Genomic DNA, 22,834 nt, shown 5'->3' on the forward strand with positions numbered 1-22,834 from the left:
ATGCTGCTTAGTTGTCAATCAAGTTTTTTGTAATCAAGTATTTTTTACAAAAAAGCTATTGAATAAATTTGTATTTTTCTCGATCAAAACATATGCCCCTCAATGCTAACTTTCCTCTTTTAACGACTTTCTGGTCATTGCAAATTCGGCCCCATAATTTCTTATGGTGTGAAAACAGAGGCGCATTGACCGAAAACGATTGCGTCACACTACGGCGATAATCCGGCAGTAAAACATCTTCATATATTCAAAAAGTAAATAATGAAGATATATATGCGCATTACGATTATACCAATTACATGAAGAGCTGATAATCTGCATGAATAACTGGTAAACTGTTCTGCAAGAAAGTTGAGTAAAGCAATTATTTACAATAGGTACGAAAGTCAAGATGTCGTGACGTCATAATACAGGACTTGAAAGAACGTTCGAATTCCAAAAAATAATTACTTAAATTTGAGTCAGAATAGAGTTACTTTTTCAATAACGATTATTTTCAAATTAATCATCATAAATATGTAAAATATTGATGTTTTACTATTTATTTAAAAAATTATCGAAGTGCACGCTTCGTCGTCTTCTACAAAACAGTTGTTTACTCGGTGAGGAAAAGTTTTCCGTTTGTTGTGATAAAAGTGCCCCAGCGTCTGTGGGCACAAGTGGTGTGCGGATTTATCACAGGAAATGGTTAGTTTATTGACACAAGCGACTCCGTAAACATCAAGATGGCGTCAATCTTCTAAATACCTCGAGTTGTAAGTAAAAATGTTGAACGCGTTTTGGTGAGATTTGCACTACGTTTGAGACCGTTTTCAGTACCCTCTGTTTAAATCTTAAAATTTGGCCTTAATTTCTAACTTTGGAGAAAATACTTACTTCGAAAGGAGATTAGAGGTCTTTAGCTCCGTTTCTCCAAGTCGCGACTGATGCCCATCTCCGGTGTCAGGACGCGTTATAATGTACTTTTTCGGAGGGTGGCAAGCGTTGATTGTAGGTGGCCTGTTTGGCCTGCCGTGGTGTTTTACCCTATCACGGCTGGCCACCCTTCGAAAAAGTACTTTTAACGCATCCTGACACCGGAGATGGTCATCAGTCACGAGTTGTTGTTGGTGAGAAACGGAGCTAAAGACCTCTACTCTCCTTTCGAAGTAAGTATTTTCTCCAAAGTTAGAAATTAATGCCAAATTTAAAGCATTAAACAGAGGGTAGTGAAAAGGGTGTCCAAAGCAGTGCAAATCTCACCAAAACGCTTTTCGAAATTTTTACTTACGCTTCAATATTTTAGAAGATTGACGCCATCTCGATGTTTACGGAGTCGCTTGTGTCGACAAACTTCCCATTTCCTGTGATAAATCCGCACACCACTTGTACCCACAGACGCTGGGCACTTTCATCACAACAATCGGAACACGGTCCCTAACCACGACGTTTTTAAGTAAACAACTGTTTTGGTAGAAGAAGACGATGAAGCGTGCACTAGATAATTTTTTAAATAAATAGTAAAACATCAATATTTTACATATTTGTGATGATTAATTTGAAAATATTCGTTATTGAAAAAGTAACTCGATTCTGACTCAAATTTAGGTAATTATTTTTCGGAATTAGAACGTTCTTTTATTTCAGGCATAGGTACAATTATAAAAAATAAAAAAGTCAAAATAGTAAAATAGACTTGAATCTATGAAAATTGCTATAAAAAAAAATACAAAATTTTTCTCATAAACAATTCACTAATCTGTCATCTGCTCGTCAGTGCTTTTGGCAGCCAGATGTACGTACAGGGTGTCCATAAAGTCCCAATACCATTACAAGTATTTATTGGTTTCTGAGCAGTAAATACTTGTAATGGTAGTATACTGGGCCTTTTTGGACACCCTGTACACTTAAGACAAAAATTGTTTCCGCTATGGCTTTGCTGTCAACAAACTCTCAACGTATTTCAAGTGCAAGTAAGAGTGAATTAAAAACAAAATGTGTATAATTACAATGAAATAAGCACTGTGAAGTTTCAGTTGTGATGGCAGTAAGGTTAAAACCAACAATTGCATTTCAGTTCAAACCATGACTGCCGGAAATAAGACGTCTCAGACTTTCACTAATTATAGGCAAAAAAATGTTGTTTTATTGTGCTGATCACATCTGCAATTTTGAGTAATATCAATAAATGATATATATACGCTAATATTGTTCAAATGAGCGCTGGGAAGGCTGGGTAGGACGTGGTTTGATGCCGGAGATGAAAGGGACCAGATGCAAGTAGACGCCATATTGGATTTAAAAAATGCCTTAAAAACATATTTTACGAAGACCTCACATGCTTATTTTAGTTTGTATGGCGCTTTCATATATCCCATTATGTTGACGTAACTTCAATCTTTTGAATGGTATGCTTAAAGATGTAGTAATTGTATTTGTGTTTCACCAATTAAATATCAAGTGAAAAAGGGTGATCTGCTTGAGTAAGATGGACTCAAGACGGTTGTTTATCCTATAGTTACCAGGCTATGCATAAATGTAGAATGAATACATGTACCTAAATTAGATAATAAATAACACTTAAAAAGATCTCTGCACAGAGATATTGTTTATTAATAAAATTTTTGGTAAAACTTTACTTTTACCAAATAATAAATATCATATTTTGGTCATGAAAATATAATTTTCCTAAATTTCAATGTGTGCTTCAAAAGTTTTTGACGTTTGTTTCTTTTGCTGTAAAGTTTTACTTTGGTACCAATGCTATTTCCATGAGCTCTGTGTTCAGTGTCAGCCCCATTTGTGAAGTACCCAGGCTCATTGCTTGACTTTGAAAGCTACCCTGCTAGGATTAGATGGGGTTTATCAAACTTTAGTCAACAATGACCTCAGTAACCTGGTTATTGATTATCACCTTGAAAAATTTATGGATAAATGTGAATTAGACACGACTAACCCCTAACCAAGACATCGCCACTGAAAAAGTAGAAGTTCTATAAAATTATTATACTTCAGACAGGTTAAAAAAGAATGCCACATTGAAAATATGAAAAATATGTGTTATGTGAATAATCAATCCCATACCCTAATGATAAAGAAGAAATCCAAGAACCCAAACAAGAATATCTTAAAAACCATGTGATATACCATTTTTCATGTTCTGTTGCATGAAGATGTCTCCATCTTTACATGAGGAAAGATCTCTACCATATTAACCCTTAAGAGCTGGGCTTAAAAAAAATATAAAAAAGTAACATGAAGCACCCCAGGCCAGGGAAACTTTGAGGTTGGCCCCCCCAAAAAAAATCTATGGAAATTTTATGGAGCTTAGATTTGACTATGAAAGTCTAAAGTATTCAAGTTTTGTGGTAAATAACCTATCATTTAAAGTAGTAGATTTTTAATTTTTTTAAACTTGGAAATTATGGAATCTCAATGATGAATAACTGAGCAATGTACTGTACTGTATTCATTACAGGACACATCATGGGTAAAAACAAGGTAAATAAAGGAAATCCTCTGAAGTCAGGGAATCCAATTTACAAGAAAGCTGGAGGTGGAGCTGCCCACAAAGCAAAAAATAAGGCCAAGCCAGTCAAGACAAATTTGAAAAAGGTAAGTTGTTATGTATCATCAGAATTTTAATTTTTTTTTTTTAACACTACTTTATGGTGTGAGACCTAGAAATTAAGAATTGTGAGGTATATATTGGAAACTAATGTAGGGAATAGTAAAAAGATTGTTTTCAAAACCACTATATTGTACTGAACATTGAGATTACTTTTGCTTTAATTTCCTCCCTTTATCTCTTCATCAGTTACATAGGATAAGGCTTTATTGTATTTGTACCAAAGTACGTACATTTACACATAATACTACATAAATAGACTCGGTTTCTCTTTCTTTTTCTGTTATAAGGATTTTAAACAAGTCACTTCAGGCATTACCTAAAAAATATTAAGGATCCTCAAATCTCTTCAGTAAAGTTATTGTTGATGGGTCTTTCTATGATATCAATTACCTCATAGTGTACAAATCTAAAAGTTCCAAACCTCTTTTTTGTCATAGTCATTCAATATTCTCATGATATATGGTAGAGTGTTGATGAGTGGAGAAAGTTTATAGATTTAAATACTTTAAAACTATAGACTTATTAGACTGCTGAGGACTGTATGGTTGTGTAGTTTTAATTTTTTGGAATTTTTTATCTTTTTTTTTTTTCTAGCTTAAAATTGGGAACCGAGAGGCTATCAAGGCACTGGATAAAAAAGTAAATGACTTCCGTGAGGCCCTCCAGGTGAAGAAAGGAGACACTCAGAAAGAGGTTGGAAGTTCAGTAGTTTCTAATCAAGCACAACGTATGGAATCTGATTGAAATTATATTAAGCATTTTCAACATAGCATAAATCTAAATAATTATATTTTATTTTTTTCACACTTGCTTTTCATTTCCCTACCAATTTGCAAATGAAGGTAAAACATCATTGTGCTTGTGAAAACATACATTGTATCCTTTTATGTAGGAGTAAATCTCAGTGCAAGCTTGAATCACATAACTTCCTAGTTGGTAACTGGGCAGTTAACTGGTTATAGGCTGGTGAGTTGGGGGAACCTGATACTCACATGTCATCAGTTATATGTACCGTATACATTTTCATTGGTTGAGGCCAAGTTAAGATGACTTATGGTACTCTAACCAACTATCAAGTTGAATCTATTTTATCTTCTTAACTGTATGTATGGTGTTTATGTGGCTTAGTTAGCATGGTTTTTCTTTTTGAACAAGTAAAGTGAACAACAAAAGGTGTGAAGAATGTAAGCTGCTTTCGCTGCCTTATGTCTGTGTTGATAGTAACTATTTTTGGTGTTCTGCATTGTTGTTAGGAGTATGCTGGCTGGTCTCTTTTGCAGTGTAGATGTTTGGCAGCAGTAGAGGAAAGCCAAAAAATGTTACCTCTTTTACCAAAGGGTATTACTCTGCCTATGGTACTGGAGAATCTTGTCACCTTCCAAATTGCTCTCTCATTCTCCTGTAGTTTGTAAAGGGCATGTGATTGGGAAAGCTCTGCGAAAACACCCAGCGTAGGACTTATTACATATTAGTCCTCAAGTCTAATGATGATTGTGAATCCATCTCTTTGGAATGTGAATTTGAAGACAGCCTTCCTATTAGCTTGATCTCTGCTCAGAGAGTAGGTAAACTCGAGCCTTATTTGATAAGGTATCAGACATCAAAGATGTTTGGGTAAGACTCAGACTTTCTCACTCCAACAGTCATCACCTAATTTTGCTGTACATACATATATGCAAAGCCTGGCCAGCTAATGAAAGAGGAAGATTTTGCCTTATAATATTTGAAAAGAGGGATTCACTTTTTTTTTTAATTTGTTAATAGTGAAGATAAATGCAGTGTACAAGAGCTGTCTTCTGTTGTCAAATTAAAGTTATCTTAGGGTGCACTGACCGTTTAGAACTAGGCAAACGTCAAGTGGATCCCACTCAAAAGAAATTTGAAGAGATTGTTTTTTGATGATGAAACATATAATGAAAATCACAAAAAGCAAACAAAATAAGGCCTACTTCTACCAAAGTTCAGTGTCAGGGATCTATTCATAACAATGCTAATGCCAATGAAGAAGTTTATTCAGCAACAATATTGACAAATAATAGGTTCTTCATAAACAATTTTTAATTGGAACTGTATAATACAGCATATAATGACTCACTGTCTTCAAGTTTTCAAAACTGTTCACTTGTAAATATCCTTCTCAGTGAAAGTATGCATAATAGGTTAAAGGACTAGCTTAACCTTCTCAATAAAGATAGTGTTGTCGCTTTAACTAAAATGCAGGAAAAAATGTAAATTCTAATTTTTCTGGTAGTTTTTTTTTATGGTTTTAACAAATTTCCTTGTATGAGGCCATTGGAACTACTGAGTGCAAGTTATACAGAAAACTGTACCTCAGTCAGCAGGTAAATCAGGCTTGTATTTTGTGATGCATCCTTGTGTGAACTGTCATTTAACCATATGCATATTTCTACCCTGCTCTGTGCTGTGCCATCTGTGACACCTGCATCTTGGTGTTTCCCTAGCCTAACTGCTTAAATTAGAACTTTTTACTAAAGCCCTTGTTAAACTACCCTTTAATATAGGGTCCATAAATGTTATGGCAAGAAAACATAGGAAAAGGTATCAGGAACACTATAATTTCATTTAAAGCATGCTGTTACCAAATTCATGCAAGTGCAGCGTAAGTATATCAATACAATGACTGTAGGTACAGTCTTCCCAAAATTACCCATTTTTCCTGCATTCACTTGTAATGTATCCTTATCAAATTCTGGTGTTTTATTCCCACTGTAGTTGTAGAGAACATAGTACTATCTGCATCGAACTTGGTTGTTTAATTTCAGCTGTATGATTTCACACCCTGCTCAGTTTTTTTTTTTTTTTTTTTTTTTTTTTTTTTTCCTCAAATGATGCAGGTCTTGAAATATCCGAGCATTTGGGCATGAAAGTTTTCAGGTAAGTGGGAAACCTTGAACATATCAAATACCTCTTAAATTATCAAAATTATAAGTAAAAGCAGTCTTATCTTCATATTCAGTGAGCTAAGACTGCTCTCGATAAAAATCCATTGCTTGTAAAGTGTTGACCAAATGCCTGGTTCAAATCGGCATTGTTGGTTACAGTAATTCAGAATCATTTGTTCATGAAGTCGTTACATAAATTCTCTCTCTCTCAACAAATATGTGAAGATTAGTATACTCAAGGTGTGTATTTGTAAATGTACCAGAAAAGCTACATACTACTCTATTTATATGGCATATTGTAACAAATATAATCAGGGCTGGATTTAGGGGGGGGGCCAAAGAGGGCACCTGCCCAGGGGCCTCCACATTTTAGGGGGGCCTAAAAAAAAGGACCCAGGCTTAAATAATTTTTAATTTCAGTAAATATGTAAGGAATAAAAGTTTTTTAGTCAGGATTAAAAACAAAATTGTGGATATTTATAATTTATATTTTTTCATCACGGAAAACTACAGTAAAACCAAAGTAAAAAAAAACGTGATATTATTAGAAATTTAGGCTATGTTTACAGTTACCCCTTAAATTACCTCCTATCTATTTATGAATGCATTGTTGGTTGACAAAATCGGAAGGGACGGTTTGTAGGTAAGTCTGACTTCAAATATTTCTATATATTTTTTGGTTTCTGTGAGTTTATTTATTGAATGTATGTATTTGTACCATTGTCTGCGTAATCAGTGGCGGTCGCCCAGGGCGGCACTTGGGAGGGGGCGGCATTGCCCCCTCCCAAATACAGATCAAACCAAGACCGCCTGAGTCTATCTATACCGAATGTATAAAAGTCCCATAAAAGGAGAGAGAGAGAGAGAGACGGACTTTGACGCGTACGATACTCGTAACGAAGAGAGAGAGAGGCTTTAACGCGTACCATACTGGTGACAGCGTCAACGCGCCACACACTGCTTAACATCCTTGTTAGTGGCATCAGAGGTAAGTGAAATTTAAGGGTGTATTATACTCTCTTTTGTTCTTTTTATCCTTTTTTTTTCACGCAACTATTCAATCTACTGTCTGGTTGGGGTTGTGAATAAGTGGTGTGATGGATGAATCCTCATTTATTCAAGGTGAATCCGTTGGATTATGGACGATCTGAGGAAGTAACTCTTTCTCACTCTGAAAAGTTTCGTGTTGATAATTTTCTTCCAGTAATTGATCAATTTTTTAGTTCCCTTAATCAACATTTGAAGGCCTACGAGAACACCTATTCCCTTTTCGGTTTCTTATCTGGACTGGAATCACTGAGCTGTACTGAAATAGAAGCAGCTGCAGTAAAATTAGTTTGTGAATATAAAGATGATCTGGATCAATCACTTGGTGTTGAACTTGTACAGTTTGCAGCTTTTTTCACTCAGTTTCTGGATGATTATGTTAAGACTGATAGCTTTGGGAAGGAACATTTCCTTTACAAATTGCTGCTAGACAAGAAAGTTGCAGATACTTTTCCTAATGTTGCGATAATGCTACGGATGTACTCGGTGCTTATGGTCACAAATTGCTCTGGAGAACGTTCATTCAGCAAAATGAAGTATATCAAAAACAGACTTCGTACTACAATGCATCATGATCGACTCAGTCACCTGGCTTTGATGAGCATTGAGTATGACATCCTCAGAGACATTGACTGACATATTGATCACCAAATTTGCAAGGGCCAAGTCTCGTAAAGTGTCTGGTCTGTAAATACCGCTATAGTTTATCTATTCTACAAAGAAACTTTGGTTTTGATTTTAAGATTGGCAGCACTGATTATGGGTCATGCTTCCTAATCACCTTCGAAAAATGATCAGTTTGTACAGTCAGGTGTGAAGAGTCTTGATGAGTGAAGGCAAACTAACATATTTAGATTTATGGTAATAAAACATATGCTATTTATTTGAAATTGCTTTTCATAATCTTTTTATACTCGAGTGTATGTACAGAGTCAGGAGAGGTCATTTTGCACACGTGATTAAGATGACCAAAATTCATCACTGGCAGGACCGGCAATGATGATTTCCCGGTGAGGCTTGCTTCACTCGCCACCCGCCTCAAGCAGGGTGGGCCTCCACACACAGATTGCCCAGGGGCCTCCACATGCCCAAATCCGGCCCTGAATATAATGATCAATACTGTCTTTGACATTATCAGTTTATAAAAGACATTCCTTTTCATCAATAAATGTATTTCCCAGAAAGAGAGAGGAAAAAATATTTGTGTACTTTCTATGAGATGAAGGTAATGGGCCATAGGCTATTATGTGTTCAGAATGAAAAACAAGTCTGAATGTTCTTTAGTCCTCTCAGTGTTGGAGGAATAATAGCTTTCTCTCATTAAACATGGACAAATCTTACAGTACCTGTAGTATATGACAATGTTCATAAAGGTTGATAATCCTTATATGTCATCAGTGGATGGAATGCTGTACAAAGAAAAAGAAGAAGAAGAAGAAAAAAGAGAACTTTCCTAGGCTAAGCATAATGTTTAACAAAAAACCCAACACTTAGACACAGGATTTCAAATCTTGGAGGAGTATCTTACTAGGAATAGTGAGATAACTTTTCATTCCAACTATTTTGTGTAATGTTATTTATTCCTTGAAAGTCAGTTTTCATGGACTCCAATAATAATTGGAATAAATATTTATCCATTATTATCTATACTTACTTTAATGCCTATGTCACAATTTTGTGATAAGACTAAACAACAATTGTGTACTGAATTTGTGTTGGGATTATAAGAATGGTCTGATGCTACCATTAATTGTCAAGGCTGATTTTTGAGCCAGGTCTGACGCATGGTGCTTTTCCGTCCACCTCTCAGCTGAGGCTTAATAATCATGAAGTGAAGACCACATGAGCTTTGGCCGTTTTTTAAGGTTAAAACAGATATGAATGGTAGTCTGACCATGAATGCTACATGGAAGTCAAATCTTCATACATTAAGGTGAGTTTTATTTGAGAGATATTACCTCATAGGTATATGAATTTGTATTCAATAAAATTAGTGACGGTATTAAGTAAAATCTTACCTAAAACCGAAAGGGTGTGGACGGCCGGATTCATCATCCTTCTCGCTAAATAGCATTTTGTGACCTATAGCCAATATTTTTATATTTATTTTATATTTAATTAATGGTGTAAATAGCAATGAACTATATTATTTGAAAGGCAGTTTATTGATATTTTTTTTTTAATTTTAATTTGTTTTTGGTACGTTTATGTGCGTGTAGTACCCACGATACCAATAGTAATGTATACTACCAACCAACAAGGTTTCTGTTGTTGCGTAAAAAATTCATTTAAGCATTTTTAATCTTGTTCCTTTCGTTTTCTTGATATATCATGATTAGATACTGTTAATCAGCTGTTAAATTACATCAAAATTATTTTTTTGGAATGGACAAATTTTACAATCTAAAAAAAAGTCACAAAGAAAAAATTCGGTCAACAATATAAAAGCTGTCTATGGTTTTTTGTCATAACCACCATAAATAGCTATATCATTTAAAAAGGCAATGCATCGTAATTTCTCATGGTGCCGACAATTTTTGTATTTTGTATTTTTTTCTTTTTTTTTTACATTTTCAATTGTCAGACTATCATCTGGACGTATTGATTTTTTCCTCACCATGATATACATTTAATGCTATATATTACAAATAGTAGTCGGCTTGGAAATTACACCAAAGAAAATTATCCCTAAAGAAAAACGGGGTAAGTGAGAAATCATGTCTCAGAAACGGGTGGTGCATACTTATTGCTCAGTCGTTTTTTTATCCTAATCTTCAATTCGTTTTTTTTTTTTTTTTTTTTTTTTTTTTTTAGCCCGACCTATCAATTAGATCAATATTTTGGCATTCAGGTTTTATTCAGTCTAGTCATGAAAAATCTCATGGGCCATGGCTAAATAGACAGCAAGAATATTAAGTGTCTTGTTCAGAAGTAAGTTCTTTCCTGCAGAAGTAAGTTCTTTCCTGAAACAATACGAATGCCTTTGTTATGTATATTTGTTTGTATCTTCACTTTCAGTATTCTGGGTTCTTCATCTTTTGTTTCCATTTATGGGATTAATTCAAAGCGTATATTAGTCAAAACTTACAATAATTCAAAGCATATTTTAGTTCAACGTGCATATCAATGTAATCAGTGGGTACCCCGCCCACGATGGTTATAACGCCGGTCTTGAGAATTTTCTTTAGGCTTTCTGGCCTTTATAACCTTCCAGTCCCATTACAAAATGTTAGTTATGATACGGTGTATTTTCATCTCCAAATTTCTATTCCAGTATTTTAACATTTCTTGCTTTGCGTTAATTGTATATTGAGAACAATTGCCCGATTCAAGATTTTTTTTTTCTTTAGTCAAATGGAATCGGAGTAAACGAGAATCAGTTGATACGTCCATTAAGGAATTATGAGAACCTGCATACAAAGAGAAATTTCTCTCTCTCTCTCTCTCTCTCTCTCTCTCTCTCTCTCTCTCTCTCTCTCTCTCTCTCTCTTATTTGTTGCGTCTAGCGATAGTTAATAAAACTGGCCCAAAAATAAAGTTACGGTAACAATAACGAAAGTGCCAATTTCCACGTTCATGATTATCTTATTAAGAGAACACCCTTCCGGTTATTACTGTCATTAACGCAAAATCTATCGATAGCCATCAGTCCTTAACGATTATCGGTTACTACAAACGAAAGCAGGATGTCCGTTGAATGTTTTAAAACTTTTTCGTGAATTAAACTGACTTGTGTTGCTTATCAATACTGTTGTTTAAAAAGAGGTCACCTTGAAAATGATCCAATCGTTTAAAGCTGACAGTGGGTTTTGTATATAGAAAGATTATGTTAGACCTTTGGCTCTATCTCCGGGATACATTGTGAAATGAGAATAACGAGAAAACCTGTATGGTGAATTAAATCTGCTCGAGTCCCGTTACAGAACGAGGAAAATTCAACTGAAATGCAAAGACCCGGCTGTATCTCGAGCAAGAGGAAAAGTAGGTTTAAAATTCTCGACCCTACGTGGATGAAGAGGGACATTCCCTCATTTCGACTGGGTTTTGCTTTGTCACATATCAATTTGGTGCCGAGAAAAAAAGACTACTAAACGCAAGCTTCTCAGGCTTATTTGTTAAGCTTCCCTCACGATAGAAAATCATTAGCTTGGTAAACGTTATTCCTCTTCGCTGAAGTGAACATTTAAGTCTTCGGAAAATGTTTAACGATACTAGTGTTGTGATAGAGCCATTTTCTGTAAAGATATCAAGTTGTTTCATTCACGCTACGGAAAATGCTGTTCAGCGGAGGTTTTCCTGTAAAACTAAATGTTCAGCATGTCTCGAATGTGAACATTCCCAGAATTTGTAAAATCTTAATACATAAAGATGTTACAAAGACATCTGAAAATATCAATGAAATTTTATGTTCATAGTATTGATGTGTAAAACAGCACAGTTTTCTGAAAATTCAACCATTTACGTGATTAAAAAGCTACCTACTTTTATGTATTCTGAGATGGTATGAACATAAGGAACAGTGGAAAAAGTGTCCAATAAAACATTTGTGAGTTGTAGAAAAGTTTTATCAACGACAGCGGTGCGTAGTAAAAGCCTGATGGACATAACAACAATTCCTTAACTTTTTGTGTGTATGTGTGTGTGTGTGTCTTAATATACTTCATGTGTATACTGCGTGTATTTTTTACTCGTTGATGTATATGTGCAAATACTTCCTCTAATATGAATCGAGGTCATTCCTCATATCCCAATATTTATATATGGAATTTTTGAACGTCTTTACATCCCCAGGATTTCCCATTTTCCTGTAACATGGTACCGTTATATAACGTTACAGATATTTTAACTATCATACCTTAAGATTTGGATGTAAATAACACATTGGCTCAACTAAATGATCAAGTCCCTGTTAATGATTAAATTTACACTCGAGTTAGAGAGAGAGATGATTCTTTGCCATTTTTGGACGTTTATATTAAAAGGAACCTTTTAATTTTAAATTTAGTATTTGTATGAAAAAAAGAACAAATAATTTGATATATAGTCTCTATTATTTATGTCACTATGTAAATATCAAAATGTCAGTTTTTTCATCAATTTTTCTTCGAACCTTGCGAATAGTTAGTTCTGAGTTTTTAGCTCAAGAATTCAAAAAACATCAGAAAACTAGGAAGAGACCTATGCTATTCATCCCATATCATGGAGATTTGTTACAATAAAGCTATTAAGACCTATGAAAAATCGGAAAGAAAAAAAGAAGTGTCCTCAAACACCCATTGTTTGCCACATTTTACTGGATTTGAACCTGTAAAACCTTTTTAAAAATGGTTTTGATACAGATATATCCTTCATATATAACAATATAAAAAAAACATGCTTATAAAAAATAGCCCCTAAAAGTTAGCAATATTGTATACAAAGTTCCTTTTATGGATTGTGATTTATTTTACTTAGGTCATACCAGTAAAGAATTAAACACTATATTAAAACAACACAAATATCCAATAAGAACAGGTCACACCAACAATACTCTATTTTTGCATCTAAGTGGAAAATCACAGAGAATAAATTGGGTGCCAAGAATTGTAATATTATGAAGCAATGTGACTATTTCCAGGAACTTGTTGGAATATGTTATGATTCAGTTGACACGGGTGAATAACCATAATTTAAGCCCAGGATTATTTTCCAGAAGGATTTCAAAGACAAAATAAAAAGGAGTATACCAATAGTTATATGTTTCGATGTTAATCCGTTGACCGTTCTGTGGCCTCCTTTGCATTTCAATTACTCCACTTTTCCTTCGTGGCAGTAACTTTATATATATATATATATATATATATATATAATATATATATATATATATATATATATATATATACATATACGTATATATATGGAAATATATATATATATATATATATATATATATATATATATATATAATATATATATATATATATATATATATATATTTATTGTTAAATAGTATACCAAAACGTAAATTATGAAGTACGCTCACAGCTATTAAATTAGCTTAATCAGCAAAGTGTCATTAAGTTCAACTTTAAAAGGTAGATTAGAGAAATAGTTCGGGTATACTTTGTGTGGGATTCAATTCGTCTAATATATATATATATATATATATATAATATATATATAGATATTTATATATATATATATATATATATATATATCATTCTGTGTGTGTGTATATGTATATATATGTGTGTGTGTGTGTGGTACTGAAACATTTAAGGTTTTTGCTTTTGGACATTAAAAGCTACTTCTGATAGTCATGTACTGGGCTTATTTTCTAAAGTTTTCTTTCGTGCAGGCAAGCACGAAACCCAGGAGAGAAGAAGGAGGAGCCATTACCATTACCACAATCGGCTATAAATGAAACACAAGACGAACAAGAACAGTAGGGATGACTCTCGATCGAGGAGTAAAATTGTTTATACTCATCGCGATGCCGGTCTATGCAATGTTATTCTTCATTCTCATCTTTGGTATGTTTTCTGTTATCCATTCATATTTGTACTCAACTCAATTTCTAAGATTGTTTTTGCTAAGCTAACACCTATAAATTAGTAATTTTGCAGAACTAGCTCATAAATTGAATGAACTGTTAGGTTTACAGCCTAGCCTACGCTAAATATTTCTGTTGATATCTTGAATGTTCAAGTACATTGTAAACAATAAGGTCTTGTGACTTGCTTGCCAGATTTTGCCTAGTACCCTTTAGGCCACGCCCCCAAGTGTTTGATGCACAGAGGCGTTACTTTTTTCAGGAAAGGCCGAACACTAACGGAACACTATATGATAGTAATTAGATATTCTCTCCTTTTATTGTTTCTGTGTTACTTGTTCAAAGAAAATTGTAAGTCTATTCGTAAACCAAATAAAGCTAAACGAATTTCTGAATCGTAGTTAACCTATAATGAATATGCAGTGATGTTGCACGCAGCATAGAACTGTTCATATGCAGATGCTTTTTGATGGATTGTTGATAATTTGTCAAGTTACTCCATATCTATAAAATGGTGATAATGAACAATCTCTTTGTTTTTCACTATTATCAAGGTTCTGCTAGGATATATTACACCCCGTGTCTTCTCTCTCTCTCTCTCTCTCTCTCTCTCTCTCTCTCTCTCTCTCTCTCTCTCTCTCTCTCTCTCTCTTTTATTTTATCCGATAAAAGCAACTATCTTATCTTCTCGTTGGAAATTTATCTTAAAAGATAAACATCGAGCTATAGAGATCAGTCTAGACCACTTTCCAATGATTTTTGCTTTCTGACACGGCGAATATCTTGAATGATTGGGTAAAAATGGGGAAGGGACAAAAACATTATATAAAATACCTGGAAGTGAATATTTATCCATACCATACGTACGTAATATGTAATATTTATGAACGTTAAGATAAAGCATTTCTGCCTTTCAGATAATTATAGCCACGACACGGATGGGAAAATGAATCAGATCAACAGTCGGAGAGGAACCGGACAATTTCCTCTATTTCCGAAATCCCCTCCATCAGACTCTTCTGCTTTCTACACGAAGAAAAGAATCCACCCATCTCCATTGACAAGGAAACTCGCAGCATTTCGAGGTAATCCTGATTCTGTTGAAGAGGCTGAAGAAGAACAGCTGGATTATCAGAAAGTTGATAAACACAATGACGTCTTCGACGAGATAGCGGAAGATTATCAGGAAGTTTCTAAGCGAAAACAATTACGTCATAGTGCTCATGTGCATGCAACTAGCCTTTTCACAATGGATGTTCCTAATAGTGAAGTGAAGGCAGATGCTTTTACTATGAAGGAAATTACAAAACCCGTCACACAAATGAAGAAAAAGGGAATTGGCAAGAATTACTTATTGCGAAACAAGTTTGCAGCTTCAGTAAGAAGTTTGAAAGGCGAACAAAAACACGAGTCATATGAAGTAAGCGTACCTGGAGATTCTGACTATGATGGTGACAGTTATTATGACTCGGATGGCAATGAAGATAATGATGACTACAACGAGCCCTTTGACCATTACAAATATGAAAACTACGATAAACATAATTTATTTACAGACCTATTCAAACCTGGATATTTAATTGAAAACCGGGGCTTGTGTCGTAGAAACACACAAGTTTTCATTTTCATCAATTCAAGATCGAATCAAACAGATACTCGGGTTGCTATACGCCAGACTTACCTGCGTCGTTTAGTCCTTCATGGAAGTGTCAGTTACGCTTTCGTCATATCAAAGCCAAAGAATGGAAATGACTTGAAGGTACTGGAAAGAGAGAATGAAATTTACGGAGACTTAATTTTGATTGCAGTTGAGGAATCTTACACAAATCTGACCTTAAAAACTGGCCATATTCTTCACTGGTCAAAGAAAAACTGTCCCTCCGCCGCCTACGTAGCTAAAATTGATGATGATGTGTACGTGAACGTTCCAGAATTTCTGAAGGTTCTGGAAACTGAGAGAAACTTTACAATTTTGGGAAAGGTAAGTGTAAGTTGAGGTTTAATTCTTGCGATGGAAGATTTTTGTCATGTTACTTAGAGTTAGAATTTAAGGCCATTTTGTCAACTTCATTAATTCCAAAGAGTGGAATGCCTTTCGTAACATCCAGGTATCACTTATCACTCGATTTTTCACACGTGTTACCTCCTTTTCAATGCAATAGTTGCTATACATTTGTATTTACTACAAATACCGTATGAAATAAATGTTAATGTGTTTTACTGAGAAGTGGCTGAAGTAAAAAATAAATTATAGATCATCTGAAAGACAGATTATCATGGTTATACATATTTTACAGAAGAGGATATAAATGTGACTTTTTGGATACATTAAATTCATCGTTTCGACCTTTTATTGTTTTTTATCATTTGAACTTATTACCACAAAGTAATTGTAATAAGCTTTATAATGACACCAAAGTCACTGCCCTGAAAGGAAACCGCTTGTCATATACCAGTCAAAGAAAAGGAGTTCTCAGAAAGAATAGTACATATCCTTTTGGTTCAAATTTTGTTTCTGCACGATAACTAGCCTGAATAATAATAAACTATGTATCATTGGAAAACCATTATGTTTCAGTGAATATTTATTTGCAGCAAATTTTAGAAATCTATGTTTGGATGTAAATTCAACTCATCATTTTGATAATTTATTTTTAATGTTGTTTCGCTTTATTTTTTGCATTTTAGAACACATTGCAATAAATTACAACTAGCCACCTCTGACATGACAAAAAATCAGTACCGCCTTAGACCTATCTCTTCACAGACAAATAAAAAACAATTCTCTAATGATAAAGACGGTCAGCGACAGTTAAGTGTATTGTTAGTATGAGGGAAAATTCATTGATGCCTATAACACTTTATATTACGTTATGTGTGTGTGTGTGTGTGTGTGCGTGGCCGCGCAAATGGCTTATGAGCCAGCACGTGTATGGTATTTTCATTTGTAAGCTGTGGGCATTACGATTCATGGTCCTTAGTAAATACTGAATTAATTTTCAAAATTAACAAAAGAGAAACACTCCTAATTAGCATTGAGAAGAAGTTACAAAGTGTAGTATGAATTATTGCATCAGATGATTGGTTGGCTATCTTCCTTTCGGGCGCATATATGCAAGAATAATTTTGCTTCGAATTTTTTTTTAAATGTGATTAAAGACTATTTCTTCGAGAAATTGTCGCTAAAGAGTTGAAGAACCTACCGCGATAGCAAGACATGATATCCTCGGCCAAACCCCTTCATATTTTCAGAGTTGACAGCAGCAGAGAATCCTTATTTAATCATAACTTTTACTTTACAGTATCCGAACATTCATAACTGTTGCTCTCCAGCTGGTTAATCTATATATATAACCAACCAAGGGCAGGCAGTGACGACAGGTGTCCGTTCTGAATTCGTTTCCCGTCCACTGGATGGTGGTTCGATCCCATGGGGGGATGAAATTATTATAGCATATAAAATTTCCCCTTCGGTACATATATGAAAATATATCAATTCCGAGGTAGAGCGAATAGATAATAGAGAAAGAAAAGCCAAAATTCTGATGGAATGTATTTAAAAAGACTTCCTAGAGCTCTTAACTGTTTTTCGAACAGTGAATTTTTTAAAAATTAGAAATGTGGTTTTCAATTTTTGTTGTGTCATTATTGAATGATACAATTTTTCTCACAGGTATGCAGTAACTGCGCACCATTCACGGGAAAACCTTATTCTTTGAAGGAAGCGCTACGTCTCTTCTCCAATGTTGTGACACCGCGACACATGCCCCTCGTACAATTTCCACCTTTTGCTATGGGGCCTGCTTATATCATGACAAACGGTAAGTTTATCTGTGTGTGTGTGTGTGTGTGTGCGCGCGCGTGTGTGTAGCTTGAGATTGAACACAGGTGTATTATAACAATTATTGGTGTAAATAATAAACCTATATAAAATTGATAAAAAGAGTTGACAGTTGTTAATTAGGAAGAATGTACAATACATAAGAAAACGAATAAGTGAAAATAACAGCACAGAAAGTTCAACTTCTTTTTCTATGAGGCAAACTCCTTTGAAAGGAGTGGGATTGTATGCCGTTAAAATTGTATTGCGCCTTCTCAACTTGGCGCACAAGTTTCTTCATTTCAGTGGGTATATTATAAAGCAGCTGACCGAAGTTCATTTACTATCCTGGCGCTTCGGTAGTCCTCGGTACTATATACTAAAAGGGCTGAATGGCATCAGGGGGAACATTCATGTACGGTTGTACCCTTGGTGCTGAAAGGACTAGACTTTAGACTTAACGCCAAGTTGAGAAGGCGCAGTATAAGCTCGATGGCTTTACAGAATGCGATTCTTTCCAACGAAATCATCAATTTTCTTTGCTTACCTGAGTGTTCTGCCTTACCCTCATTGATTATAACAGTATCTGCATGAGCAAGGTAAAATTGTGGCTTAGTCATACGGTTGTCTGTCTTCTAGAGAGGTTTGAAGAATTTACAGAAAATAAAGCAACAAATGCGATCAGCATGCCAATATAGATGCTTTATCATTTTCTTCTTTCCCACCGTTATCCCTACATGAAGGGGTCGGTTGCCTGATACGCCTTCTCCACTACCTCCTATCAAAGGCATCATCCTCCACCAAACCTCTTCTCTCCATATCTTCCTTCATTTTATCTCGCCTAGCTCGGAATCTAATTCTCTGTCTCCCTCTTGATCTTCTTCCTCTAACAGGTCCCTTCCAAGTCCTCTTCACTCACTTCTCGTCATCCATTCTTAACACATTCCCATACCACCTCAATGGTGACTCTCTTATTACCCCTGTAATCTTCACTAAGCCTGGCCTTCTTCTTTCGTCATTTTCCAATCTCTCAAGCAGCGATATTCCCATAATCCACCTCAGGATTCTCAGCTCTGTTCTATCAAGCTTTTCATACATGGTAACTTTTCCCCAGATGTTACTGGTTGGCTTCTCGAGGGCGCGCAGCTGTTACCATACTTCAGCTACGAGGATGTATTTTGGACAAGCCTGGTGGTCGAGGTGGTAAACGAGGAAAGCGGAATCACTTTCGAATCACCAGATGTGATAAAGCAAGTGAACAGAAAAGACGAGGAGAGGGAAGAAGAACAGGAAAGCATCAAGTACAAGTACTTAACGATGAAAGAAGAAAAGTCTCCAAGTATCAACATTGCCCGAGTGGATATCCCAAACTGGCGGTTGGAGAGGACGGATACTTTAGAAACAGCCTTGCATGACAGTCTGTCATCAGTTACTATACATGGAATTAGGTGGCAAGAGGACAAGAGTCTCATAGAAACTCTTGAAAATGCAATAAAAGAACGTCCTGTCGAATCATCTTCGCCTTCGGTTGGACTGGACAGTTCAAAAGTACAGACCTGGGAACGTCTTCTAGACCGAGAACTTATCGAACATAACAGTGCCCGGTGATACTCCGTCCAATTCCCCGTCAAATAAGGCAGTCCGTCTCGTGAAGATTTTTCTACCAGTCTTTAATGATACACTTTATAGTTACATATGATTTAAATGCATTATTATAGATAAATACGTCCAGATTAAAGCAGCAACTTAGATTCAGCAGTGACTTTTGTGTATTTATTTTGACCTCCTAGGCCTCCAGGCAGTTTAGTTACTGAAAGGGCACAAGTTATTGCTTAATATGAGTACATGTATATGAATACACACTATATATATGTATTCGCCAGACAGTTCAGTTACTGAATGGGCACAAGCTATTGTATATGAATACACACTATATATATAATATATATATATATATATTATATATATATATATATATATATATATATATATATATATATATATATATATATATATGCAGAAGCCAGGTACTATGTCGTACCTCTAAGTAAATGGGGGGATACAATCCACAATTAAGTAAAATCCTCTTGTAGTTTAAAATATATATATATTATATATATATATATATTATATATATATATATATATATATATATATATATGGTATATATATATCTTTGAGGTCATTCTTTAGTGAACAAGACCACAGTTGATGGTCGAAAGCTTTTAATCCTTCACAAGAATATATTTTGTAAACTACAAGATGGATTTTACTTAATTATGGATTGTATCCCCATATATATATATATATATATATATATATATATATATATATATATATATATATATATATGTATATATATATATATATATATATATATATATATATATATATACATACTATATGTAAAAACTGAATCACGAAAAATTGGAACGTTATGAATATATAAAAAAGGGAAAAGTCTCGCAGACTCCAGTGTTTCAACTTTCCTTCATGCTTTTCCCTCTACACACACACACACACACACACACACACACATATATATATATATATATATATTTTATATATATATATATATATATATATATATATATATATATATATATATATATATATATATATCTATATATATATATATATATATATAGGCCACGAAGGAAAAATAAACAACGGAGTTTCTGCAAGATCTTTCGACTCAATGTCCTTTACTCGGCAGATAAACTGCCTTACATGAGGAATTGACAGTACAGGAAAAGGTCGTATAACTGACAGATAGGGATTATAAAGAGATTAGTACCTAGAATCCGGCACACCCGGAGAATGAGTAACCTTTCCAAACAAGCATAAACATGGGTACAATTAAAAAGAAAAAAAATAGGTTAAGTCAATCTGCTCAGACACAAGAAGACAATTAAAGGATTATATAGGGCGACAGCTATTTACAACTTTGGTAAACAAAAACTTATTCACAATACATATTAAACATACATATACAACGAAAATATCTTTAAGACTACTAATTTGTATTTAAGTCTGTAATTATATCTTTGAGGTCATTCTTAAACATGTTACAAATACAAGGGTCTAAATGAAACAGGCCACGACTAATATTAAAATTACAATGGGAAGTAAGTTGTATTATGGCAAATTCTAAAAGATTTCGTGATAAGACATCTTTTGACCATGCAATTACTGAACTACCAATCCAATTTATTCAGTGGTTGTTTTCACTTAAATGAATGAATATTGCATTCGATGTTTGCCCAGTTTTTACTGAATATTTATGCTGGTTTAATCTTACTTCTAAGTCCTTGCTCGACTGACCGAGATAAAAAGAGGGGCAGTCCAAACATGGAATTTTATATATTATGTTGTTGCTTTCCCTGGGGCCATTTTTTATTAATATTCCATTTAGTGTGTTATTATAGGAAAAAACAAGGTTGACCTTAAAGGCTTTTAACAGTGATTTAAGGTCAATCTTGTTTTTTCCTATAATAACACACTAAAAGGAATGTTAATAAAAAAAATGGCCTCAGGGAAAGCAACAACATTAATATATAAAATTCCATGTATGGACTGCCCCTCTTTTTATCTTGGACAGTCGAGCAAGGACTTAGAAGTAAGATTAACCCAGCATAAATATTCTGTAAAAACTGGGCAAACATCTAATGCAATATTCATTCATTTAAGTGAAAACAACCGCTGAATAAATTGGATTGGTAGTTCAGTCATTGCAAGGTCAAAACAAGACTTATCACGAAATCTTTTAGAATCTACCATAATACAACTTACTTCCTAATGTAATTTTAATATTAGTTGTGGCCTGTTTCATTTAGGCCCTTGTATTTGTAACATGTTTAAGAATGACCTCAAAGATATAATTACAGACTTAAATACAAATTTGTTGCCTTAGAGATATCTTTGTTGTATATGTATGTTTAATATGTATTGTGAATAAGTTTTTGTTTACCAAAGTTCTAAATAGCTGTCGCCCTATTTAATCCTTTAATTGTCTTCTCCTTGTGTCTGAGCAAATTGACTTAACCTTTTTTTTTTTTAATTGTACCCATGTTTATGCTTGTTTGGAAAGGTTACTCATTCTCCAGGTGAGCCGGATTCTAGGTACTAATCTCTTTATAATCCCTATCTGTCAGTTATACGACCTTTCCTGTACTGTCAATTCCTCATGTAAGTCAGTTTATCTGCTGAGTAAAGGACGTTGAGTCGAAAGATCTTGCAGAAACTCCGTTGTTTATATTTCCTTCGTGGCATATACCTTTATTTATGGATTTACCACGTTCCAAACTTTCGTGATTCAATTATACATACATATTATATATTAATATATTTATTATATATCTATATATATATAATATATATATATATATATATATATATATATCTCGTATATATATAGATTATATATATAATATATATATATAATATATATATATAATATATATTCCTCATCTATGTATTAATATTAATACTATAATATAATTATATATATATATATATATTTATTCTACGGTATATTATATATATATATAATAATATATATAATATAAATATTATATATATATATTATATTTAATTCCCTCTTACAATACATATGTTTAAAGAGTTAAGTGAAAATCGCAGATGATAGCATGTAGCTGAATACACAACTAATAATAAAGAACATTTAATATAATCAAGTAGAAAACAGTCTCTCTCTCTCTCTCTCTCTTGTCAAAGAATTCCGTCTTAGCCTAATCCCAATAAAACTGTAGAGCAATGAAAATTACAAATTACTCTCTTTACTTCTGTAATGAAGAAAGAAAGAGTGAAAAATACTGTTTTATTTGCACAATATGTAATGAAATTTATAGTATCAGCTTGGGAATGTATAAGTATAAGTAGTATGGGAAACAAGCAGGATG

At 34.0% G+C, this 22,834-nt stretch overlaps 4 protein-coding genes across 5 annotated transcripts in view; 3 read left to right on the top strand and 1 right to left on the bottom strand.

Moving 5' to 3' along the window:
* LOC135203830 (ribosomal biogenesis factor-like) overlaps positions 1 to 4,414 on the top strand; it is a 7,279-nt gene extending 2,865 nt beyond the window's left edge. Inside the window, exons 2-3 of the mRNA XM_064233799.1 lie at positions 3,458 to 3,594; positions 4,205 to 4,414. Coding sequence (XP_064089869.1) covers positions 3,466 to 3,594; positions 4,205 to 4,354 — 279 coding nt within the window. The 5' untranslated portion in view covers positions 3,458 to 3,465 and the 3' untranslated portion in view covers positions 4,355 to 4,414. The remainder of the gene's footprint in view (positions 1 to 3,457; positions 3,595 to 4,204) is intronic.
* The window catches only part of LOC135204030 (uncharacterized), a 32,364-nt gene extending 16,454 nt beyond the window's left edge, over positions 1 to 15,910 (bottom strand). The window contains exon 1 of one of the 2 annotated variants that reach the window (XM_064233971.1): positions 15,774 to 15,910. The gene's annotated coding sequence lies outside the window, so the exon portion shown is untranslated. The remainder of the gene's footprint in view (positions 1 to 15,773) is intronic. The other variant, XM_064233972.1, reaches the window with a different exon arrangement.
* Positions 7,615 to 8,196, top strand: LOC135203912 (uncharacterized). Its single transcript, XM_064233844.1, has one exon. The coding sequence runs from the start codon at positions 7,615 to 7,617 to the stop codon at positions 8,194 to 8,196; it is 582 nt and encodes a 193-aa protein (XP_064089914.1).
* On the top strand, positions 10,408 to 19,688 carry LOC135204029 (uncharacterized). The gene is made up of 5 exons (XM_064233969.1): positions 10,408 to 11,710; positions 13,898 to 14,072; positions 15,010 to 16,073; positions 17,766 to 17,913; positions 19,027 to 19,688. The coding sequence occupies exons 2-5, from the start codon at positions 13,991 to 13,993 to the stop codon at positions 19,518 to 19,520; spliced, it is 1,788 nt and encodes a 595-aa protein (XP_064090039.1). The 5' UTR covers positions 10,408 to 11,710; positions 13,898 to 13,990; the 3' UTR covers positions 19,521 to 19,688.
* The last annotated feature ends 3,146 nt before the right edge of the window (positions 19,689 to 22,834 follow it).

The sequence above is a fragment of the Macrobrachium nipponense genome, chromosome 44 (assembly GCF_015104395.2).
Source record: "Macrobrachium nipponense isolate FS-2020 chromosome 44, ASM1510439v2, whole genome shotgun sequence".
Classification (NCBI taxonomy): domain Eukaryota; kingdom Metazoa; phylum Arthropoda; class Malacostraca; order Decapoda; family Palaemonidae; genus Macrobrachium; species Macrobrachium nipponense.